Source organism: Neofelis nebulosa, chromosome 2 (assembly GCF_028018385.1).
Source record: "Neofelis nebulosa isolate mNeoNeb1 chromosome 2, mNeoNeb1.pri, whole genome shotgun sequence".
NCBI classification, from domain to species: domain Eukaryota; kingdom Metazoa; phylum Chordata; class Mammalia; order Carnivora; family Felidae; genus Neofelis; species Neofelis nebulosa.
The window spans coordinates 186,831,395-186,856,981 of record NC_080783.1 but is presented as its reverse complement, the minus strand read 5'-3'; the positions used below and the strand labels follow the sequence as shown (position 1 = coordinate 186,856,981).

The following is a 25,587-nucleotide window of genomic DNA, read 5'->3' as shown; positions in this document are numbered from 1 at the left end:
GTGTATATATATATATATAGTATATGTGTATATATACACATACATATACACACTACATGTAGCTTATCTATTTATCTGTTCATGGACACTTGGATGGAAGCTTTGTTTTAATATAATTTTCAAATAACCAAAGTTATCAAGAAAGAAATAATAAATGACATCTGTAATTTGGTCAGGTTTCCTTTTTTTTTTTTTCCTCCTTAGGAAGTTGGGAATGTAGTGCCCCACTTCCCTTCTCTCCAAGCTATTTGTATGCTACCACACTACTACAGAATAAAGTGAACAAGAAAATCTCACAAGGGCGCCTGCATGATCTGGACTCTGAAGACATCTCCAGCCCCTTTAATTTCACCAGATTAATCTTCTGGTTCCCATAATAGGTATTTGTTCTTTTGCGTCTTCTTTTTTTTCTTTTTTTCTTTTTTTAAACGTTTATTTTTGAGAGAGAGAGGGAGAGAGAGAGAGAGAGAGCGCACAAGCCAGGGAGGGGTAGAGAGAGGGGGAAACACAGAATCCCAAGCAGCCTCCAGGCTCTGAGCTGCCAGCACAGAACCCGAGGTGGGGCTTGAACTCGTGAACCGTGAGATCATGACCTGAGCTGAAGTCGGACACCTAACCGACTGAGCCATCCGGGCGCCCCTTTTGCGCCTTCTTTTTGCACATGCTGTTCCTTCTGCCTGGAATACCCCCACTGCTTTCCCCAGCTAAGCGAGAAGCTTTTGCTGGCTGCTTCTAGCTTTTTCCTCATAAAACATTTACTATTATGCTTGACAATTCTGTTTCCCCACCAGTCTGTAGCTTCCTAAAGGAAGGGGCTGTCTTGGTCACCACTGTAACCTCCGCATCTATTATACTGCCCGCCTCTTAGTAGGTTATATAAATATTTAATGATTTCATTTCCCCGGATGGCTTGGTTCTGTAACCGACGGTGTGCCTAGTCATTACGCAGAAGATTGTTAGAATCATTGAGCGTGGGAGTAAAAGTGAATCTTGGGCTGAACCTTCGGGATTACCAGGGCATCCTGGTAACGCCTCCTCACCATCTCCTCATCAGAGGAGAGGAAACTGCTGATGCCATGGTAAGGCGTAGTTATAGCGAGGTTCTTGGGGGTGGGGTGGGCGTGGGGCGGCGTTTGTTGCTGCGTCGCTACAGCGGACTTTACGGTGACGGAGGTAGGGTGGTCCTACAGGCAGCAGCCGGGACAGCCCGGGAGCTGTTGCTGGAGTCTGATCATGTGACTTTCATCATGGCTACGGCCCTGGTTCATTCCAGGAAGGGGTGGAGCCTGATCTCGAGCAGGTTCCAGTTCAGTTTAAAGTGCGGACTGTGCTTGCAGTCGCTGACAGCTTATCATGGAGGCTAACGGGTTGGGGTGAGTTTCCTGCACCACGAGCTGTGGCCAGTGTGGCTTCTGACCTGAGTCTTCCAACTCAGAAATCTGCCGCTATACCCCTCTTCCTCCGCCCTGGAGAGCTCCCAAACCGAACTCCAGTCGCTGGAATCCCGAATCCTCCACCCATGGATTCCCGAGACTTTCATTTAGGGGATGTCCCCAGGACTTTCTAATCCTCAATTAAGATCCGTATTTTGGCACCGTCTACTCTGATTTCTCCTTGACTGTCCCTCAGCCTGGGGATCTATAAGCTCCGGAACCAGCCCATAGGTACCCCAGTTCCTGAGATTTTTCTGGTCCAGAGACCCTAATCAATCCTTACTGGGCTTTCCTTCCCCCTCTCCCCAGTCTTTCTAGTGGCTTTGGCTTTGAGCTGGGGCAAGTTGGGACTGTGTAAAATAGAGGCCCCAGCGCGGGCCCTTCTAGTCTTGTGCGCCATCTGATAGGCAAAGAAGAGGCGGAATGGGTGGGGAGCCACAGCTTAGGAACTGGCCTGGAGAAGGCAGATAGTGGTGTTGGAATGAATTCGCCTTAAGAACCCAGGCCTTTCCCAACCTCCAATCTAGTTTACTGACACCTACCCCCACCCCCTCCTGATCTCCAGATCCCAGGGTTTTCCAGAGCTGAAGAATGACACGTTCCTGCGAGCAGCATGGGGAGAAGACACAGATTACACTCCCGTTTGGTGCATGCGGCAGGCAGGCCGCTACTTACCAGGTCAGGGTCAGAGCTTGGGAGTCTAGGTGAAACTCTGGAGGGTGAAGTTTTTTGAGGGGCAGGGGAGGGGTTCAGAGGTTCCTCAAGGTCGAGCCCTGCTTCCCTCTTCTGTTTGCAGAGTTTAGGGAAACTAGGGCTGCCCAGGACTTTTTCAGCACCTGTCGCTCCCCAGAGGCCTGCTGTGAATTGACTTTGCAGGTGAGACCTCCACAAAAAAGGGAGGAATTTATGCCCTCTGCTTGCCTCCTAGTAACCTGTCGTCTATTTCCTACAGCCACTGCGTCGCTTCCCTTTGGATGCTGCCATCATCTTCTCTGACATCCTTGTTGTACCCCAGGTACCTGCTCAAACCTGATGAGTAAGAAAGGGTAAAGATAGGCAAGTCTCAAGATAAGCACTTATCTTCACCTAACGGAAAAACTTGGGCTGAAAGAGATGGAGTGTGGCTGAGTTTCATTCTCCTTTTCCTCCTTCTTGGCATGGGCTAAACAGCCTTTCCTTCTAGAGTTACAGGTTGGGAATCCAGATATTTTCTCCCCCTCCAGGCACTGGGCATGGAGGTGACTATGGTGCCTGGCAAAGGGCCTAGCTTCCCAGAGCCATTAAGAGAAGAGCGGGACTTAGAACGCCTCAGGGATCCAGCAACAGTGGCCTCTGAGCTGGGCTATGTGTTCCAGGCCATCACCCTCACTCGACAACGGCTAGCTGGGCGTGTGCCGCTGATTGGCTTTGCTGGTGCCCCGGTAATGTGGAACATGGCAGGGACTTGGGCATGGGAAAATCACTCTGGAGGGTCTAGTGTACACAAGGGAAGGAAGTATCAGTCTGGCTTTTACACCTGTGACATTCTCTTTGTATCCTTTTGCAGTGGACTTTGATGACATACATGGTTGAGGGTGGCAGCTCAAGCACCATGGCTCAGGCCAAGCGCTGGCTTTATCAGAGACCACAGGCTAGTCACCAGTTGCTTCGCATCCTCACTGATGCTCTGGTCCCATATCTGGTAGGACAAGTGGCTGCTGGTGCCCAGGTGGGTCCTGAGGGAGAGAAATAGGCTGGGGTCTAGAAGGAAAAGAAGCAGCAGAGTTTCCTACATCTGAGAGGATAAGTGTGTTAATGCCAGGCATGAAAGAAGCTTGGCCTGCAGTGATTTGGCTGGCGCAGCTAAGCCCACCTTGACGTTGATATTGGCAATGCTGTATGTGTTAAAAAACCAAAGTTAGCACTGGGATCTAAAGAAGGCAAAACTTTTTGAATGGAACTGGGTTTATAGGCTTAAGCAGTATGAGGGTCTGAAGTCACTAGGGAAAAATTGAGATACTTTCTGTGTGTGAGGCCTGAGATTCTTCCTCTTTGTGTGTTATATATTTCTCTTTACTACCTCCCAACTGTAGGCATTGCAGCTCTTTGAGTCCCATGCAGGGCATCTTGGCCCACAACTCTTCAATAAATTTGCACTGCCCTATATCCGTGATGTGGCTAAGCGTGTGAAGGCCAGGCTGCAGGAGTCAGGCCTGGCACCAGTGCCCATGGTAAGGATGGGGAAAGAGTAAGTGAAGGTGGGCCCGTGGAACTTTCAGGGTTTTTCCTGCATGGACTGAAGTGACCACTAGAGGGCAGCAGAGGTGCAGCCAAGATAGGTTAGTGGGCATAGCAAGGTCCTTTTGTAGCCTCAGAGGTCTGCCCTTTTCCAGATCATCTTTGCTAAAGATGGACATTTTGCCCTGGAAGAGCTGGCCCAAGCTGGCTACGAGGTGGTTGGGCTTGACTGGACAGTGGCCCCAGAGAAAGCCCGGTGAGTGATGGTGGGTGAGGTGGAGAGGGTGCAGCTGCCATGTGTGCAATCACCAGAACGTGGCACTGACTCTGCTTTCAGGGAACGTGTGGGGAAGACAGTGACCTTGCAGGGCAACCTGGACCCCTGTGCCCTGTATGCATCTGAGGTATCAATCCGAGTTCCTGTGTATGTCTGTGAGTTTGTGTACTCCCATGGTTGTGGATATGGTTGTGTGTATTACTGTGTGTTTGTGTCTTTATTATATCTGTTTGTCCCTCTAAGTGAGCTCTAGTAAAGCAGGATTTTTTTTTTTTTTTTTTTTTTTATAATTGTTCATTTGTGTTGTCTTAGGGCCTGGCCCATATTAAGCATCCAGTAAACTTTTTTGAGTGAATGATTGAATGAATAACACTTAGTAGAAGCATGTCTACATGTGTATGTGTCACTATTATGTATAGTGAGTGTAGGGTTTGCTGGCCCCCCTGTAGCCAGTGCCCTGTTGGTCCCCCAGGAGGAGATTGGACGGCTGGTGCAGCAGATGCTGAATGACTTCGGGCCACAGCGCTACATTGCCAACCTGGGCCATGGACTTTACCCTGACATGGACCCAGAACATGTGGGGGCCTTTGTGGATGCCGTGCACAGATACTCACGTCTGCTTCGACAGAACTGAGCATACATGTTTTCCCTCAACTGCCACTAACAAAGATGATTGATTGTTTCCAGGAGAATAAAAGTTCAGAGTTGGGAGTCTAGCGTATACTTTCATTTGTGAAAGATCTTTGCCCTTATCCTCAGTTCCTTCTTAGCCTCTGCTCCTTCCTGGATGCCCCTTTCTGCATCCTCTCCACAAGTCATAGGAGCTTAGATGTCAGTGAATATGTACTGTAGGACTTAATGTCAGCGCTCTCACCACCATCATGCTCTCAGCTCTCCAAGCATGAAAGCTAAACAGGGTTGGGTAAAGCTTCCTGGCAGCTGAAGCTGTGACATTTGCAGAGAAATGGGGTCCCACAGCATACACAGCCAGATTTATAGGGATTTGTGTCTGAAAGGGAGGGGAGTGTATATCAGAGAGGAGCATAAAATTGGCTAGAATATTTCAGAGAGGCCTGTTGAGGAAGATGGAATTTAGGTAAGCAGGGAGAAACTGAGAGGCCTTCAGCTTTGACACCAAAATATGGGGGAGGACATAAAGACTCAAAACTAGGATGCTTAGGATTAAAGATTTAGACTTGCATCTTTAAGGTGAGAAGGTCTCTGAAGCCAAAAGGCCCTATGGTGCTCAGTGTTGCTCTGCATTCTTTTCTGAGCATACAATCTAATTTTCTCAGGACCTTGGTGTTTCTTTCCTTTTTTTTTAAAAAAAATTTTTTTTAACGTTTATTTATTTTTGAGACAGAGAGAGACAGAGCATGAACGGGGGAGGGTCAGAGAGAGAGGGAGACACAGAATCTGAAACAGGCTCCAGGCTCTGAGCAGTCAGCACAGAGCCTGACGCGGGGCTCGAACTCACCGACGCGAGATCGTGACCTGAGCCGAAGTCGGACGCTTAACCGACTGAGCCACCCAGGCGCCCCAGGACCTTGGTGTTTCTACCCATCATGGTGGTACCTACCTCATGGGACAAGGTCTGAGGTACCTGTGGACACTGGAGAGGGGTGTGGTATGGCAGGAAACTCTTCATTTGTCATTCTCCCTCCCCTTAAACTACTAGGAACCCACTGCACTATCAGCCCAACCACTATCAGCCCAACCAATTCCTTGTCCCAGCCTGGGGCAATGCAGAAGAGAGAAAAGGGCCCATTTATTGAGAGAACACAATTTATGATTTTAGAAAAATGATATTTTCTGTGATCCATGATTTATTCATAGAAAAGCACTGTGAGTTCACACACTTGCTAAAAAAATGGCAATCGTGATACGTGATACAGAAGTGGGAGTGTCTTCTTTTTTGAAACCAACCTATTGGGGCTGAGAGGTTGTAGGGGCCCATGGCTGGACAGTAAGACTTAAGTAGCCACAAACAGTGAAAACAACTTACTGGTTAGTGTGGAGAAAAAAGAGACACAGTTTGTCAAAGAAGAACATAAAGCAGACAGGTCCTTAGTTCACATTCTACCTATACCACCCCTTTCCTATCATCCCCCCACCCCCTACTCGGGAACTAAAACGTGAAACAGTAAACACCAAGACACTGGCATCCAAATGACTCTTCTGAAAGCCCTTGCTACCTCCTATAACAATTCCAGGCTGAGCACAGGGGTCAGGAAGGTAGTAGGAACATGGTACACTGTGGACGTCAGCTAGGGCTAAGACAGGCATTGCCCACTAGGGGTAGAAACTACTCAGAAAGGGAAAGGCCAAATGCATTCCAGCCCCAGCCTCCAAAACAGTGACCAATGGGCAGGCAGAGGAAGCTTGAGGTAGAAAGGCAAGGGAAGAAAGCAAGTATAGGGCAAGAAGAGAACTGGAGCTAAAGGAGCCCCTCTTGGGGTAGAAGGAGACTAGTGCTTAGAAGCTTGTTTGGTGAGAGAATGGTGAGTAAGGGAGGCAAAGAGATGGGGAACGTGTTTAGCTGGTGGGAGAGATGACGAGGAATGGGGAAGAGAGATCTGGCAAAAAGAAAAGGAACACATTCATGCAGATCCTCCAACAAATTCACAGACATACTTGCATGTCAAAATACACATAGGTACACGTATAAAGACACACCAATGGAGAGCAAGCATACAAACATGTTTTTACACATGCATCTGTGTATGCACCCCCCACTAAACGTGCACTGACAAACATGAACACACAGGTATGTATTCTTACATGTTGACAAATGTGTATACCCTCACACAGAAACCTACAGTCCAGCACACAGATATGTACTCACATGTACACACACAACTGACATACACATAAATATATATGCACAGACAGGTATGCACAGATCTACGCACACAGATACATGTACTTAGCCATACAGATACATACACACGCATACATAACTAGAGATAAAACCAGATACTCTCTAACACAAAGATGACCAGAGTAGATAAATATGAGTATGAGCTCAGTGGCCTCCCAGACCTTCACTTTCCCCTTAAACTTGTTTCTCAGGAGCTCAACAGGCTCCTAGAGAACCTGTGTGTAGCAGGAGCAAGAGCTTCACTGTTCTCATGGCTTCATGAGGCAAGAGTCTAAGTCCAGTCCTGGCCCTGCCCCTCTCCCACCACTGGGCTATAGATGACCCGTGTCTGCAGGCTGGGTTTCTGCATAGACTGGACCTGGGATTTATAATAACTGGCTGTTGTTCTCCCTGCCACCCCTACTCTTCCTCTGCAAACAGTATATACTCTGCAAGGGAAACCTGAGAAATGGTTGTGAGTCTCCTCAGAAAACAAGCCTATCTTCCCACCCACAGCTACTTCAAGTACCCATCAAATTAGAACCAGAATTATAAATAGTTACAACTTTACAATGTAATTGGCAACACATATACTATAGTATTTACAGTACCATAAATGCTTCTGTTTCTCTGGTTAAGCAATCCCTGAGACGGAACAGTGTTCTGTGTTTGCCAAGGGAGAGTGGGCCAATGCCCAGGACACGCAGGATATAGGGGCGTGAGGTGGCATGTTGTGGGGTTTCTGATTGATCTGCAGGGCCCAGTTCCTTCAGGAACAGTGGGCTGTAGTGAGAACCTTGCCAAGGAAGGCATATTGGCTAGAGTTGGACTTTCCCATGCTTAGCCCTGTGGTCCTTTGGCTTCAGCCACAGGTGCTCAGAGTCCTCTCAGGGTGGACAAATGTTTTGGTGTCCTTGGCCTGACCTGTGGTACTTGGGAGCCCAGGCTGCCCTGGCAGTGAGCTGTCTGCTTTCTCAGCCAAAGCGCTCTCGGACCAGCAGCATCAGCTTCTTCTTGCCTTTGTAGATTTGTTTGAGGTTGTCGATGAATTGGGCAAACTGCAGGTGGCCATCCTGGGGCAGCAGGAAGGTCTCCCGAGCTTTGCTCAGAAACTCAATGAACTCTCCGTAGTGGCGAGGGCTGATGTGTGTCAGGCGTGAGTGTGTAGTGTTGATATAGGCATTGATGGTGGCGTCCAGCAGCTGGCGGAGTGGAGCTCTGTCAGTGGACATGAGCTTTCCAGAGCTGCGGCGGCCTGGGATACCAGCCAGGCCAGGTGCAGTCACTGTGCAACGCCGCAAGATGTCTGAAAGCACTGTGGCACAGTGCACACTCTTCACCACAAGGGGAATGAGGGCCGCCAGCTCATTCTTGCCCAGAGAGTGGCTGAGGGCACACGCCCAGAGCACATCATTGATGGCCGGATGGGTATCCTGGTTGTAGGCCAGGTTGAGATGGCTCATGGCCAGAGAGGCCAATTTGAAGGCACGTAGCGGGTAGCCACGGAGCTCCATGTAGCGGGCAATGGTGAATAGTTGTGAATGCGTCATGCCACCAGTGGCAGCATCAATGGCGATCTGGTAGGCTGCCTCAAAGGCGATGTGGTCTTTCTCACAGAGTGTAAGGGCTGACAGGGCACAGCTCTGTGGATCCTTCATGGCACACTGTAGAGCCAGCGTGCGAGCACAGCTAGCTAGCTCCTCCCGCTGTGGATAGTCAAGACTGAGGCGCAGGATAGTGGTGTGGGATACAGCTGTGGCAGCCACAATGCTAGTAGCCTCAGTGGGAGTGAAGAGTGTGTACCAGCTCTGCAAAATGCTCACCAAGGCCCGCACACCTGTCAGGGAGAGCCTGAGCTCAGCCGTGGCCATCCGGGTCTCCATCCAGGTCTGCCCAGATTACCATCTGGGGTCAGAACTTGGCCTGCAGAGATGAGTTCTCCCTTTTCCTCAGTAGCCTTGAGATGATCTGAGGCAAACTAGGGAGCATCCCAGATGGCCAGACCCTGTTTGGGGTCTCTTCCCATCCCTTCCTTCCCCAAGTCAGAGGGTTGAAGATTTCTGCAGGTGCTCTTAGTGCCTCACAAGGATGGAACAACAGAGCCTGTAGTCTACCTGCCCCAATGCAGGGGTTGCAGATCTGCCTGGGGGCTCTGGCTGCAGAGGGGCCTCTCAGGGTATAGTCTTATGCTGGGACATTGGGCTCTAAATGGGGGCCTGAGCCTCCAAGTTGCCTGAGGTTTTTCAGAGGCATAGACAGGGACTGGGACCAAACCACTGGGCCAACTACCACCCAAGGGTGCACTTACATACTGGTGGCTGAAAATTCAATCTCTCATACATGTCTCTGATCAGAGGGTCAAAGTGCTGCTGACATCAGGGTATGTCTAAGCAGTGAGGGCAAAGCTTGGGCTAGCTAAACAAAGGCCATCTTTCCTACCACCAGTCCCATCAGTAATAGGAATATGAGAGCTCTAAGTATTTGCTGTCTTGTCCCAAGAGTAGGGCCTAGAAGCTCCTGTCCCCTGGGGGTAGAGGGAGGTGGGAGACTCACCCACTTCTGTAGCACATGTTACCAACCACCGCACCATCTCCCGGCGCCTCCAGTTAAGAGTTGATAAGGTCATCCTCATCACCTGGGCAAAAAAGAGGCATTTCCAGTGGGCTAAGCTTAACTGTTAGGCCCTCTACATCCCCACATCCCCTTGCCATTCATTTATGCAACAAGTATTTATTAGTGCTTTAAGCAGCCATCTCTCTCCTGATAAGTAGACAGGTTTAATTTCTGCCCCACCCCTCCCACCAATCAGATAGAAGTCTTCTCTGATGACCTATAACAAATAAAGTCCTTATTATCACACCTTGCTTGATTTGACTTGGAGGGATAAGGAGGGGGTGGGGAGAAGATGGGGACCCTATGGAGCCTAAAGCTACATTTCTTCTGGCCTCAACTTCAAAATGGAGCCCAACTTAGAGAGTCTTCACCTAGAGGTCTAGCCTAAAAGTTGTGCTCTGGAGACACAGAAAGAACCAAACTTGGCCCATGCCCAGTGCCTCTGGGATCTTATCTTTACCATTTATCACAAGGCCAGAAGCCTAAAGTGAGGATGACCCACTCCTTCTCCATACCTGTAACCCCAGCTCCAGAGCCACGTTGAGCAGGGTGCTGTCAGTACTACTGTCTGTGGGAGTAGCAATCTTGAATGCATCTTGGGCCAGTTTGAAGATGAGGGAGGAAGAATGGATGTGCTTCTGTATTGCTTCCAGAATTGTCCGGAGCCTCAGAGTGTCCCCTATAGGTGCCGAGAGATGGGACAGTGACAGGTCTTCTTTAAAGTCTCCCTGAGTCTACTGATCACATAGGTACTGGCTGAATTGGCTACTATCAATTCACTGAATGCTTGTGAATACTACCGTCTCTTTTGGGTAGACGTGCTATGTCTCCACTAAACCCATTGGAGACTGCTTCCTTCACCAGGCCCCTGCATGAATTCACTTCTCTCTACCTTTTCATCCGCCTCTATCCCTCACCTTTTCCCCTCAGTCTCCTTAGGTCCCAGAAATAATTTTTACGAACACCTGACTTTTGAGAGCTGCTTATATAGGAGATAGGAAGCCGCATTATTGTCAGAAAAGTATGCTAGTTCCATTGTTTGCTTCCCACTGCAGCTCCCTGGAGCAAAAAGGAGCTGGGCCACCACTTCTTATTCAGCAGGCAAGGATTCTATACAAAGTACTAGTGCAGAGACTTAAGAAATATACCACAGGAAGGGCATGTATACCATATGAAGTGAAAGTCACTGTATGAAGGTAGTATAGTATATGAAAGATCGGTGTATCTTATGAAGGAGTAAAATGTGAAGTAAAGATAGAACAAAAAGTAGGTCTTATGTCTGACAAAGAGGTGTAGTGGTAAGAGCATATAGGCTTTGGAATGAAATACATTGGGAATTGAACCTAGTTCAGCCACTTACTAGCTCAGTTTCTTTATCCATAAAACAGAAATAATAACCTTTAGGGTTGTTGTGAGAATTATAAGCAACCTGCATATAGTTAATATTCTATGATCCTACTTTTGTAAAAAAAAAAAAAGTAGTAGTAGTAGTAGTAGTAGTGTATGTGTGTGCATATATATGATTAGAAAATCTCCAGGAATATTTATACCAGTGTCTTAGTAGTAGTTATCTTTCGATGTCAGAATTATGGGAGAGAGTACTTTTTTTCCTTCTGTCATCTTCAAAAGCGATTTTTAAAATTAATAGACTTCATGTTTAGGCAGTTTTAGGTTTGCAGAAAATTGAGCAGATAGTACAGTAAAGTACACTTCTTACATACTCCTATCCCCATTTCCCATTTCCCCTATTATTAATGTCTTACATTAGTGTGGTACATTTGATGAACCTACATTGACATATTGTTATCATTTGAAGACCATGGTTTATATTAGGCTTCACTGAGATATACAGTTCTCTGAGTTTTAACAAAGGCATGGTATCATGGGCCCATCATTACTGTACAGAATAGATTCATTGCTCTAAAAATCTGTGCTCTACCTTTTCATCCCTCTCCTCATTCCCCCTAAGAATACTGATCTTTTTTTTTTAATTGTCTCTATAATTTTACCTTTTCCACAATGTCATATACTTGGAACCACAGTATGTAACCTTTGAGACTGGCTTCCACCAACCAACACACACTTAAGGTTCCTCCATTTCTTTTTGTGTCTTGATAGCTAACTTCTTTTTATTGGTAAATAATATTGCATTGTATGAGATGTAGGTTTATCCATTCACCTTTTGAAGGACATTTTGGTTGCTTCTAGTTTCTGGCAATTACAAATATAGCTGCTATAAACATTTGTATGCAAGTTTTTATGTGGACATAAGTTTCCAATTCATTTGGTAAAATACCTAGGAGCATGATTGCTGGATCAGATGGCAAGACTATGTTTAGCTTTGTAAAAAACTGTCAAACTGTCTTCCACAGTGGCTGCACCTTTTGCATTCCCACAAGCAACGAGAGTTCCTGTTGCTCCACATCCTTACTAGTATTTGGTATTGTCAATGTTTTGGATTTTAGCCATTCTAATAGGTATGCAGTGGTATCTCCTTTTTGTTTTAATTTTCATTTTCCCAATGACATGTGATACTGAGCATCTTTGCATATGCTTGTCATCTCTGTATCTTCTTTCAGGAGGCACCTGTTCAGGTCTTTTGCCCTTTTTTTTTTTTTTTAAAGTGTTTTTAATGTTTATTTTTGAGAGACAGAGAGACAGAGGACAAGCTGGGGAAGGACAGAGAGAGATGTAGACACAGAATCTGAAGTAGGCTTTAGGTTCAAAGCTGTCAGCACAGAGCCCGAGGCGGGGCTCCAACTCATGAGCCATGAGATCATGACCTGAGCTGAAGTTGGACACTTAACCAGCTGAGCCCCAGTCTTTTGCCCATTTTTAAATTCAGTTGTTTGTCTTCTTATTATTGAGTTTTAAGAGTTATGTATTTGGAATACGAGTTTTTTTTTTAATGTTTATTTTGAGAAAGAAAGAGAGTGAGCAAGTGTGTGCAAGCTGGGGAGAGGCAAGAGAAAGGGAGAGAGATTCCCAAGCAGGCTCCATGTTCAGTGCTCAGCTCTCCACAGGGCTTGACCTCACGACCATGAGATCATCTTCTGAGCCTAAATCAAGAGTCGGACACTCAACCGACTGAGCCACCCAGGTGCCCCTGGGATACAAGTTCTTTATCGGATAAATGTTTTACAAATATTGTCTCCCAGTCTGTGACTTGTTTTTTCAGTTTCTTAACAGTGTTATTCACTCAGAAGTTCTTCCTTTTTTTTTTATTAAAAATTTTTAATGGTTATTTTTGAGACACACACACACACACACACACACACACACACACACACACAGTGTGAGCGAGGGAAGGCCAGAGAGACAGGGAGACACAGAATCCGAAGCAGGCTCCAAGCTCTGAGCTGTCAGCCCTGAGCCGGATGTGGGGCTTGAACTCACAAACTGTGAAATCATAATCTCAGCCAAAGTCACATGCTTAACCGACTGTCCTACAAGTTCTTCCTTTTAATGAAGTCCTACTTTTCAATTTTTTCTTTCATGCATTATATTTTTGGTATTGTATCTAAAAAGTCATTGCTAAACCCAAGGTCTCTAGATTTTCTATGTTATCCTAGGTTTATAGTTTTATGTATTACCTTTATGCCTTTGATCTATTTTAATTTTTATGAAAGGTGTAAGGTAAGGTCAGTGTCTATACATATTTTTTTTCTGCAGGTGGAGGCAGTTTTTCCAGTACCTGTTGTTGAAAGGACTATCTTTTACTTCTTTGTCAAAGATCAGTTTGCTATATTTGTGTGAGTTTATTTCTGAGCTCTCTATTCTGTTCCATTCATCTAGTTGTCTACTCTTTTGCCAATTCCATACTGCCTTGATTACTGTAGCTTTACAGCAAGTCTTGAGGTTGGGTAGTGTTAGTTCTCCAGTTTTGTTCTTCAATACTGTGTTGGCTATACTAGGTCTTTAGCTTTTAGAAAGAGTTTTTCAGTATCACAAAATAACTTGCTGGGATTTTGGTTGAGACTACATTGAATCTATAGATCAACCTAGGAAGAACTAACATAATAATGAATCTTCCTATCTATGGATACGGAATATCTATTTATTCAGATCTTTGATTTCTTTCATCAAAATTTTACAGTTTTCCTCATATAGATCTTACACATATTTTGTTAGATTTACTAAGTACTTTTGGGGGGGGTGCTAATGTAAATATATTGTTTTTATTTTTATTCATTTATTTTTTTAAAAAATGTTTTTTAATTTATTTTTGGAGAGAGAGAAAGTGAGCAGATGAAGGGCAGAGAGAGAGGGAAAGAGAGAATCCCAAGAAGGCTCTGTGCTGTCAGTGCAGAGCCTGATGCAGGGCTCCATCTCACAACTGTGAGATCATGACCTGAGCCAAAATCAAGAGTTAGACACTTAGTGACTGAGCCACTCAGGTGCTCCAATATATATTTTTTCATTTCAAAAACATTTTATAAAATTAAGTTGATTCTCTTTAACTTTTAAATAATTTTAAAATCATTTTTTATTTTTTAATTAAAAAAATTTTAATGTTTATTTTTGAGAGAGAGAGAGAGAGAGACAGAGAGACAGAGCATAAGTAGGGGAAGGGTAGAGAGAGAGAGAGAGTGAGATACAGAATCTGTAGCAGGCTCCAGGTTCTGAGCTGAGGGCACAGAGCCTGTTGTGAGGCTTGAACTTGTAAACTGCGAAATCATGACCTGAGCTGAAGTTGGATGCGCTATCAACTGAGCCACCCAGGCACTCCAATTTTAAAAAATTTTTATTTTAAGTAGGCTCCATGCCCAACATGGGGCTTTAACTCACAACCCTGAGATCACGAGTTGCATGCTCTAGCAACTGAACCAGTGAGGCACCCCAAGTTGGTTCTCTTCTATTCCTGGTTTGCTGAGTTTTTTTTTTTTTTTTTATCATGAATAGGTGTTGGATTTGGTCAAATATTTTTCTTGCATCAATTGATATAATTCTATAATCTTCTTTAGTCTGTGGATGTGATAGGTTACATTAATTGACTTTCAAGTGCTGAACCAGCCTTGCATATCTGGGATAAATCCCACTTTGTAATGATATATAATTCTTTTTATACTTCATTGGATTCAATTTGCTAATACTTTGTTGAGGATTTTGGTACTTATATTCATGAGTAATACTGATCTGCAGTTTTCCTTTCTTGTATTGTCTTTATCTGGTTTTGGTATTAGAGGAGTAATGCTGTTCTCATAAGAAGAGTTAGGAGGTGTTCTCTCTGCTTCTATTTTCTAGAACAGATTTTAGAGAATTTGTATCATTTATTCCTTAATAACTCACAAGTGAAATCACCTGGGCCAAGTGCTGTCTGAAAGATTACTGATGCAATTTCTTTAATAGATACACGCTTATTCAGATTATTTATTTCTCCATATGTGAGTTTTGATAGATTGTGTTTTCCAAGGAATTGGTCCATTTCATCATTGAAGATAACAAATTTGTGGAAATATAATTTCATAATTTTTCTTTATCATCTTTTTAATATATAGGGGACTCCTGTTTCATTTATGATATTAGTAATATACATTCTCTCTCTTTTTTCTTGGTTAGCTTGGCTAGAAGTTGGATCAATTTTATTGATCTTTTTATTTTATTAAAAATTTTTAAAAATTTGGGGGGCACCTGGGTGGCTTAGTTGGTTAAGTGTCTGACTTCGGCTCAGGTCATGATCTCACGGTTCATGGGTTCGAGCCCCAAGTCGGGCTCTGTACTGACATCTTGGAGCCTGGAGCCTGTTTCAGATTCTGTGTCTCCCTCTCTCTCTGCCCCTCTCCTGTTCACGCTCTGTCTCTGTCTCAAGAATAAATAAACATTAAAAAATTTTTTTTAATTAAAAAAATTTTTTTAATGTTTATTTTTGAGAGAGAAAGAGAGAGACAAAGAGAGAGAGAGACAGTGTGAGCATGGAATGGGGTGAGAGAGAAGGAGACACAGAATTCAAAGCAGGCTCCAGGCTCTGAGCTATCAGCACAGAGCCTGACGCAGGGCTCAAACTCACAAACTGTGAGATCATGACCCCCTGAGCCAAAGTCAGATGCTTTACCGACTGAGCCACCCAGGTGCCCCTTTTCTTTCTTTCTTTTTTTAACTTTTTAAAAAGTTTATTTATTTATTTTGAGAGATGGAGGGAGGGAGAGAAAGTGAGGGAGAGAGAGAGAGGCAGAGAGATAGGGAGAGAGAGAGAATTCTAAGCAGGTTCTGCACTGTCAGCACAGAGCCCTATGTGGGGCTCAGACTCATGAACCGTGAGATCATGACCTAAGCCAAAATCAAAAGTTAAACACTCAACTGACTGAGGCACTCAGGCGCCCCTTTTCTTTAAACTTTTATTAACAGTTTATTTTGAGAGCGAGCAATTTGATGGATCTATTCAAAGAAGTGCCTTTTGCTTTGAGTTTCCTCTATTTTTTTTCAGTTTCAATGATTTTTTCTGTAATTTTTATAATTTATTTTCTTCTGCTAGCTTTAAGTTAATGTTGCTCTTCTTTCTTTAGTTTGCTAAAGTGTAAGCTTAGATTATTGATTTTATTTTCCCTTCAGCTTGAGATATAATTGACATATAACTTTGTGTAAGTTTAAGGTATATAGTGTGATTTCATAAACATATTGCAAACGATTACCACGATTAGATTAACACATTCATTATTGTGTGTGTGTGTGTGTGTGTGTGTGTGTTTGTGTGGTTAGAACATTTAAAACCTATACTCTTAGCAGATTTCAAGTATACAGCACAGTATTGTTAGTTATAGTCACCATGCTGTATGTTAGATTCCAAGAACTTATTTAATTATAACAGAAAATCTGTACTCTTTGACCACGATCTTCCCATTTCTCCCACTCCTCAGGCCCTGGAAACCACCAATCTACTCTGTTTCTATGAGTTTGGCACTTTTAGATTCCACATATAAGTGTAATCATACTGTATTTGTCTTTTTTTTGACATAACAACATGGGTGAACCTTGAGGGCATCCTGTTTAGTTTTCACTATATACGATGCCTTTCAGGTTCATTCATGTTGTTATAAGTGACTGGATTTTCTTTTTCTTTTTTTTTTTTTTTTAATGTTTTTTATTTATTTTTGGGACAGAGAGAGACAGAGCATGAACGGGCGGGAGAGGGGCAGAGAGAGAGGGAGACACAGAATCGGAAACAGGCTCCAGGCTCCGAGCCATCAGCCAAGAGCCTGACGCGGGGCTCGAACTCACGGACCGCGAGATCGTGACCTGGCTGAAGTCGGACGCTTAACCGACTGCGCCACCCAGGCGCCCCTTGACTGGATTTTCTTCCTTTTTTATGGCTGAATAATATTCCTGTGTGTGTGTGTGTGTGTGTGTGTGTGTGTATTACTATACATTCTTTATCTATCTATTTATCCATTGGTGGACACTTAGGTTTTTTCCAAATCGTGGCTATTGTGAATAATGCTGCAATGCAGTAAATACAGGGGTGTACATAACTCTTTAAGAGTGATTCCATTTCCTTTGGATATATATACTTGGAAGTGGGACTGCTGGACCACATATGGTAGTTCTATTTTAAAATTAAAAAAAAATTTTAATGTTTATGATTTATGAGAGGCAGGGTGCAGGTGGGAGAGGGGCAGAGAGAGAGGGAGACATAGAATCTGAAGCAGGCTCAAGAATCTGAGCTGTCAGCACAGGTCCCGACTCAGGGCCCGAACCCATGGACTGCAAGGTCATGACCTGAGCTGAAGTTGGATGCTTAACTGACTGAGCCAACTAGGTGCCCCTCTACTTTAAATTTTTGAGAAAGCTCCATACTGTCTTCCAAAGTAGCTGTACCAATCTGCATTTCTACCAATACTGCATGAGGGTACCTTTTTCTGCACATCCTTGCCAGTACTTGTTATCTCTTGTTTTCTGATAATAACCATTCTGAGAGGGTAAGGTCATAGATTATTGATTTTAAATTCTCTTTCTTTTCTGGGGTGCCTGGTGGCTCAGTTGTTTAGGCCACTAACTCTTGATTTTGGCTCAGGTCATGATCTCACAGTTCATGGGAACAAGCAGCACAAAGCCTGTTTGGGATTCTCTCTCTCTCCATCTCTGCCCCTCCCCTGCTTGTGCTTGTTCTCTCTCAAAATAAATAAACAAGCAAAAAAATTGGGCAAAGCCTTCAGTAGCTGTTGCCTTTAAATTTTTTTTCTTTTCTAACATATGCATTTTAATGCTATAAATTTCCCTCCAAGCACTGCTTTTGCTGCATCTCACACATTTTGATCATTTGTATTTTAACTTTCATTTAGTTCAAAATATTAAAAAATTCCTCGACATTTTTTCTTTGACCTATGTGCAACTTAGAGGTGTGTTGTTTAATCTCTATGTATTCTGGGATTTTCCAGTAATCCTTCTGTTATTGATTTCTAGTTTAATTCCCCTGTTGTCTGAGAATATACTTTGTATGATTTCTTTTATTAAATTATTTAGGTGTGTTTTACAGTACAGAATGTGGTCTATCTTGGTGAATGTTCCATGTGAGCTTGAGAAGAATGTGCATTTTGTTGTTGTCTGATGAAGTATTCTATAAATGTTAATTGGATCCAGTTCATTGATATTGCTATTCAGTTCAAGTATATCCTTACTGATTTTCTGCCTACTGGATTTGTCAATTGCTGATAGAAATATGTTGAGTTCTCCAACTATAATAGTGGATTTGTTTATTTCTTCTCGTTCTATCAGTTTTTGCCTCACGTATTTTGATGTTCTGTTACTAAGTACATATATATTAAGGATTATTATGTCTTCTTGGATAACTGGCCCCTTTTATAACTGTGGAATGCCTCTCTTTATCCCTGTAATTTTCATGTTTTGAAGCCTGTTTTGTCTAAAATTTATATAGGCACTCCAGCTTTCTTTTGATTTGTGTTAGCATACTAGACCTTTCTCTGTATTTTGTTGTTGAAGAAATCTGTTTTTAAGAAATATTTTTATTTGTTTGTTTTAGAACTATTTTTAGTATTTCTACTATGTATGCTTTCCTGGAAGAGTACCTTTTCCAGACTCTTCCTGCTTTCAGTGCAACTAGTCTGGCAGTGAGGCTATAGGGTGTGGAAAGTGAGGGCCAGAGTGTTGACAACACCTCCTTGTTTTTTTGTTTTTGTTTTTGTTTTTTTTGTTTTAAAGTCCTGGCCTCTGTTTTTAGTAGAAAATATTTGGAAAGGTAAAACATATAAACTCAGTCATAGAGAAGTTAAATGACTGCCTAAAGTCATTTAAGTACTGGGAAAAAAAATGAAGCCCAGTGCTGTTCAGTGTCTGTACTCAGGGTCTATTTGCTTGTTTTAGCACTGATTCTTTATCAGTTCATTCATGTATTTATCTATCTATCCTATGTATATATATACATATGTATACGTATATATATACATATACACACATATATGTATATATATGCTAATTACATTCAAAATGTTGTGTAAATATTATCAATACTTATAAACTTTTAAATCACCCCAAACAGAGGCTCTGTACCTGTTAAACAATAATTTACATTGCCTCTCCCCTCAGGTCCTGGTAGCCTTGAATTTACTTTCTGTCTTTATTAATTTGCCTATTATAGATATTTCATATAAATGTAATCATACAATATTTATCCTTTTGTATCTGGATTCTTTCACTTAGCATGTCTTCAAGGTTCCCCCAGGTTGTAGCATGTATCAGAATGTCATTTCTCTTTATGACTTAATGATATTCCATTCTATGTAAATACCACATTTTGTTTGTTTATTCATATGTTGACAGACACTGGGTTGTTTCCAACTTTTGGCTATTATGAATAATGCCACAATGAACACTGATGTTCTGTATCTGAGTTCCTTTTTCCTTCCTTCCTTCCTTCCTTCCTTCCTTCCTTCCTTCCTTCCTTTCTTTTTTAATGTTTATTTTGAGAAAGAGAGAGTGAGCAGGGAGGGGCAGAGAGGCAGAGAGAGAATCCCAAACAGGCTCCACACTGTCAGCACAGAGCACAATGCAGGGTTTGATCCTACGAACTGAACTGTGAGATCATGACTTGAGCTGAAATCAAGAGTCAGATGCTTAACCAGCTGAGCCACCCAGGTGCCCTGTTCCTCTTTTCTATTCTTCTGGTTATATACCTAGGAGTGGAATAGCTGGGTTATATTGTACTTCTATTTAAAATTTTTAGGAACAGGGGTCATGGCCAGCTCATGGCATGTGACTCTTGATCTTGGGATTGTGAGTTTGGGCCCTACATTGGGTATAGAGCTTATATTAAAAAAAATAAAAAATAAAAATTTCAAGAACAAACTATTTTCCACAGCAGCTGTCCCATTTTACATTCCCACCAGCAATATACAACATTCCAATTTCTCCACATCCTTGACAACTTTCTTTATTATTTTTTATAATAGTCATTCTAATGGGTGTGAGGTAGTATCTCATTGTGGTTTTGATTTGCATTTCCCTAATGACTAATAATTAATGATGTTGAGTATCTTTTCATGAGCTTATTATTTATATATGTTCTTTGGAGAAATGTCTTTTCAAGTCTTTTGCCCATTTTTAAATTGGATTGGTTGTTTTTTTCTTGTTGAGTTGTAGTTCTTTATATATTTGTGTATTAAGCCCTTTCAGATATATGCTTTACAAATATTCCATCCTATAGGTTGTCTTTTTACTTTCTTAACAATATTCTTGGATGAACAAAAGCTTTTAAGTTAAAAAAAATTTTTTTTAATGTTTATTCTTGAGAGAAAGAGAGAGAGACAGAGAGAGACAGAGAGAAAGCATGAACAGGGTAGGGACAGAGCGAGAGAGGGATACCAAGCAAGAGAAGGTCACAAAATCTGAAGCAGGCTCCAGGCTCTGAGTTGTCAACACAGAGCCCGATGCAGGACTTGAACTCACAAGCCGTGAGATCATGACCCAAGCCAAAGTCAGACACTTAACTGACTGAGCCACCCAGGTGCCCCAAAAGCTTTTAAGTTTTTAAAGAAGATTTTAGTTTTAAGTAATCTCTATACACAATATGGAGCTTGAACTTACAACCCCAAGATCAAGAGTAACATGCTCCACTGACCAAGCCGGCCAGGCACCCCCCAAAGTTTTTAATTTTGATAAGGTCCAATTTACTTTTTCTTTTGTTGTTCATGCTATTGGTGTCATATCTAAGAATCCATTGACAAGTCAAGGTCATAAAGATTTATCCCTACATTTTCTTCTATGAAGTTTATGGCTTTAGCTTTTATATTTAGGTCATTGGTGTATCCCTTTACTTTTACTCCATCTGTATCTTTATATTTAAACTGGGTTTCTTGTAGACCACATATAATTAGGCTTTGGTGTTTTTGTTTCAAATGTGCTCTGCCAGTCTCTGCCTTTTGATTGGCATATTTAGACCATTAACATTTAAAGTGATTACTGATATAGTTGGATTAACATCTACCATATTTGTAACTGTTTTCTCTTTATTACACTTGTTCTTTGTTTCTTTTTAAAAAAATCTTCCCCCTTTTTTGGCCATCTCTGGCTTACAGTGAGCATTATTTTATAATTTAATTTTCTTTTCTCTCTCATTAATTATACTTCCTTTGAAGGTTATTTTAGTGTTTACCCTAGAGTTGCAGTATATGTTTACAATGACTCTAAGTTCATTTTCAAATAACTATACCACTTCATAAGGTGCCTTATAACAGTATTCTCAATTTTTCCTTTCCTTCTGTAATTTCATTGCTGCCATTCATTTCACTTATCTTTAAGCTATAATCACCCAATATATTGCTACTATACATTGCTAGTATTATTTTAAAATTTTTAAAAATATTTTATTTTTAAATCTCTATATCCAATGTGGGGCTCGAACTTATAATCCTGAGATCAAGAGTTACATGTTCTACTACTGAGCCAGCCAGGCACCCCTGATATTATTTTAAACAAGCAGTTATCTATTAATTCATTTAAGAATTAAAAAAAAAAAGGTTTTATTTCACCTTCAGTTATTCCTTCTCTAACACTCTTCCTTTCTTTATGTAGATCTGAGTTTCACATTTATGTATTTTTCCTTTTCTCTGAAGGACTTCTTGCAAAGCAGATCTATTGGCAGTAAATTCCCTCAGTTTGTCTAAGAAAATATTTCTCCTGTACTATTGGAGGGTAATTTATTTGGATACCGAATTCTAGGTTGGTGATTATTCTTTCAACATTTTACATATTCACTTCACTCTCTCTTGCTTGCATGGTTTGTGAAAGTGATGTAATTTTTATCCTTGTTTCTCAATAGGTAAGGTCTGGTTTTGTTGTATGGTTTCTTTAAAAATTTCTCTGTCTTTGGTATTCTGCAGTTTGAATATATGTTTAGGAGAAAATATTTTGGTGTTCATATTTCTTGGTCTTCTTTGAGCTTCCTGGAGCTGCATTCTAGTATCTGTCACTAATTTTGGAAAATTCTCAGCCATTATTACTTCAAATATTTGTTCTGCTCCTTTCTTCTCCTTCTGGTATTCCCATGATGTACATGTTAGATATCTTTTCTAATTGTCCCACAGTTCTCAGATATTCTGTTCTAGGTACCTCCCCACCATTAATTTTTTTCTCTCTGCATTTCAATTTAAGCAGTTTCAATTACATTTATAATTTAAAATTTTGGAAATATTCACATGGTTCAATATTGAAAAGATACAAAAAGGTTAATAATTAAAAGTTCTTTCTTTCCCTCACCCCTGACTCTCATTCACCCACTTCTAACCTATATGCAACCAATAGTATCAATTTTTGGATTACATAACAGGATATTCTATGGTTAATAAGGAAATACATTATGTAGTTCGTCTCCTTAAAAACAGCAACAACAACAAGAACAATGACAACAACAAAACCCCTAAAGAGTAGGCTAGTATATACATATTTGCATGTTATACCCCCCCCCACATCAGCATATCTTGAAGATTCTTCCATATCAGTACATAAAGAGCTTCTTTTCCTTTAAATGGCTGCATAGTATTCCATTTATGGATGTACAGATCCACGACTCCTTATTCAAAATCCTTGGGTTTTGAATGTGTTTTGGAATTCAGATTTTTTTAAGTTACAGAGATACAATTTATGCATACATTATACATAATTTTTGCAGTGGGCTTGGAGCAAGATCACATAATTAAACACATTACTATTTGTGCAGGGAATGAATAAATATTCACACTAGTTGGGATGAAGAGCAAAATCAGTATTGTAATTTATCAATACAGAAATGAAATAGGGTGATATAGACCATAAATACTTGGTACTCTTTATTTCTAAGAAAACATTCAATAAACAAAAACCAAGTTAAGTATCTCTACATACATATGCAGAGAATATTTGCTACATCTGGGTTCTTGAGGATATTGGATAAAAGGTTTCATCAGGTTTGCTATTAGAACTGAATATTTAATGATGGGGCAAGAATGGGATTCTTTAAAACTAAAATAGATGACCTTTAAAAATGTGTAGTTCTAGGGTAACGTAACTCAATATGGTTTTCTAGATAAGCAGTGTCTTCAATTAAGCAAGAGCCATAACCTCTTCACTGATAAACACATGTTATTCAAGACCAATTAAGTGCTCATACATTTCCCCCATATTGTCTATGGAGATTTTTTCCATCTGTTATATTTCACCATAGCCATCAATACTAGTCTCATGCTTATTTGGGTTACACCATTTTAGCAATTTTTCTATCTTGCAAGGAATGTACAACAGGTACATAACATATTCAGTATTTTTTTTATATGAGATTGCTCTACTTCAGCGCTTTACAACCTTAGTGCACATAAAAGTCATCTTGAGAATTTGTTTAACATATAGATTCTTGGGCTACACCCACAGAGATTCTGATTCAGTGGATCTGGGAATTTGTATTTTTAACAAGCTTCCAAGCAATGTTGATGCTACTTGTCCACTGACCACACTTTTTGAGTAGCAAGGCTCTGACTTATTTAGACTTTTAGTCAATAAAATTTTAGGATAAGTAGTAAGACTATATATCTTTTCAGTAGTGACAAAATCCTTCAAAGTCTTTATCTACAGGTTTACTTTCAAACGTTATTGTAAGCCAAAGTGTCTGCCAAATATTTATCAATCATTCCAACCACCAGCAACTGTGTAAATGGCATCGTTAAGGTAGGCCTGATCAAGCTTCCACAATAACTTTTAAAGGAAGTATTAGACGTTAGCTGCTGCCAAGTATAGAGTATAAAAATTAAAAAATAAATATTACATTTGCTCTTCATTAGGAGTAAAATTTCTTGGTCACAAGAAGTTTAGGAGGGGTATGTGTGGAATGGTGTTCCAGGAATAGTATAATCAATATGGTTTTCTTCCATTCCTGTTTGTGTGCAATGAGTTCATATCATTGGTACAGATTATTAAGTCAGTTAGAAAATATCTCTTCGATTACTTACTCTTTTTTGTTTACACACTAACAATGAAATTGTGAACAACTTCTGAAACATCCTGGATGTTGGCTTTTTCTAACTTTACCTGTCCCCTGCATTGGCACATCCCAGAACTTTCAATCTGTGTTTAAAGTCCTTAAAATCTCGTTTGCTCATTAATCATTGCTATTTATTTATTTTTTAAAAAGAATATCAGCACTGCATACATGTTTAGGACTAAGATTTTCATTAAAAATGATCTTAACAAATTTGTCAATATAACTTTCATCTACTTCATGGTAAGTAGAAGCTTCTTCATCATAGATATTCAGATATTTTATACCATGATGCTTCTTAACTTTCTGCAATCAATTCTGGTATTTTATACTCACCTTAAATATGTTCAGTCCTTCATGGCATATTCTAGCTTGTTTCATGACCAAAAATCATTCAGTGGCATAGTCACACTGCTTCATTGTTGAAACTATTCAATCATGCTCATGTCAACATCTTCATTTTTTGCCCTCTGAAAAATATTCTATTCTTCATTAGTTCTGGTCATTGTTGTCTGGTAAAACTTCAATACTTTGTCTATTTTTTTTTTTCAAGTCATGTCATGTTAATTGCCACACCCTATTCTTTAGTAAGATGCCTTACAGACATACCTGGATCAAGTTTCTACACTATCTCTATTTTCTGTGCTACTAAAAATGATAGATGCTTCCATTTTTTCTTATTCTCATCTTCAATTTTCTGGACATTTTTATAGGACAATTAAACTCAAATGGACAAAACAACAACAACATAAACAAAGAAGGCAACACAGTATTAGTGAACAGCAAAGATGTATATGACTAAGAGTGATGAGACCAATGCCTAATGTCAGTTGGGGTCAGGTTTTGCTGTGGAACTTAACAAAAAAAGTTTGGATTTACAAAGCTTTTCAGATTTTGGAATTCCACATAAGAGATTTTGGATATATTTAATCAGTCTCCTATTGATGAATACTTAGAATGTTTTGAATATTTTGCAATCACAGACAATGTTGGACTGAAAAACCTAGTACAAACATCATTTCACATTTGTACAAATATATTTGTAAGATAAAATCTTGGAAATGAAATTGCTGGGTCAAAGGATATGTGCACTATAATTTTCATAGATATGCCAAATTGCCCTTCACAAAGGGTTACCAATCTATACTCCCACTCCACATCTTTGCAAACACAATGTTTTATCAAAATGTTTTCTTTTATTTTGAAATAATTTCAAAATTACAGAAATGTTCCAAGAATAGTACAGAGAAATCTTTTCTTACCCTTGAAGCATTCAAAAGTATGTGACTTGACAGCCCATCACTCCTGAACACTGTAGTCTATACTTCTGGCAAAGAAGGACAATTTTCTACATACCCACAATACAACCGTCAAAATAAGGAAATTAATATTGATATATTACTACCATCTGCCAGATCCTATTCAAGTTTCACCAATTGTTTCAATTAAGTACTTTATAACAAACAGATTTCATACAAGATCATATTTGTCATGTCTCTTTAGTCTTCGTCATTTTGGGAAAACTCCTCAATCTTCCCTTGACATTTATGATCTTGACACTTTGTAGATTAGACCAGTTATTTTGTTAAGTATGTCCTTCTTTCTGGGTATGCCTGATGTTTCCTCAAGTTCTTATAGCTTCCTAACAGGTGATATATATAAATATGACTTGACCCATTTCTGATGGTATTAACTGTGATCATTTGATTAAAGTGATGTCTGCCAAATTTCT

At 40.9% G+C, this 25,587-nt stretch overlaps 2 protein-coding genes across 4 annotated transcripts in view; one reads left to right on the top strand and one right to left on the bottom strand.

The window, feature by feature from the left end:
• The first annotated feature begins 917 nt into the window (after positions 1–917).
• Positions 918–4,636, top strand: UROD (uroporphyrinogen decarboxylase). 3 transcript variants are annotated; one of them, XM_058717626.1, is made up of 10 exons: positions 918–1,079; positions 1,999–2,111; positions 2,230–2,309; positions 2,386–2,448; positions 2,657–2,854; positions 2,980–3,141; positions 3,506–3,643; positions 3,806–3,906; positions 3,988–4,054; positions 4,400–4,636. In XM_058717626.1, the coding sequence occupies exons 2-10, from the start codon at positions 2,084–2,086 to the stop codon at positions 4,559–4,561; spliced, it is 999 nt and encodes a 332-aa protein (XP_058573609.1). In that variant the 5' UTR covers positions 918–1,079; positions 1,999–2,083; the 3' UTR covers positions 4,562–4,636. The 3 variants fall into 3 exon arrangements, with proteins under 3 accessions (XP_058573609.1, XP_058573606.1, XP_058573605.1); XM_058717623.1 differs by lacking the exon at positions 918–1,079 and adding an exon at positions 1,242–1,373 and having other exon boundaries at positions 2,980–3,114; XM_058717622.1 differs by lacking the exon at positions 918–1,079 and adding an exon at positions 1,242–1,373.
• Positions 4,637–5,733: 1,097 nt separating this feature from the next.
• The window catches only part of ZSWIM5 (zinc finger SWIM-type containing 5), a 243,007-nt gene continuing 223,153 nt past the window's right edge, over positions 5,734–25,587 (bottom strand). Inside the window, exons 12-14 of the mRNA XM_058717621.1 lie at positions 9,916–10,079; positions 9,341–9,422; positions 5,734–8,624 (exon numbers count right to left, since the gene is read on the bottom strand). Of these exons, the coding sequence (XP_058573604.1) occupies positions 7,762–8,624; positions 9,341–9,422; positions 9,916–10,079 (1,109 nt within the window). The 3' untranslated portion in view covers positions 5,734–7,761. The remainder of the gene's footprint in view (positions 8,625–9,340; positions 9,423–9,915; positions 10,080–25,587) is intronic.

What these genes read in the sequence shown, in the direction of transcription:
- UROD (XM_058717622.1), top strand. Translation starts at nt 1,354, where the DNA reads ATGGAGGCTAACGGGTTGGG. An exon ending in GCTGTGAATTGACTTTGCAG is followed by an intron (nt 2,310 to 2,385) that starts GTGAGACCTCCA and finishes TATTTCCTACAG; the next exon opens with CCACTGCGTCGCTTCCCTTT. An exon ending in AAGTGGCTGCTGGTGCCCAG is followed by an intron (nt 3,142 to 3,505) that starts GTGGGTCCTGAG and finishes TCCCAACTGTAG; the next exon opens with GCATTGCAGCTCTTTGAGTC.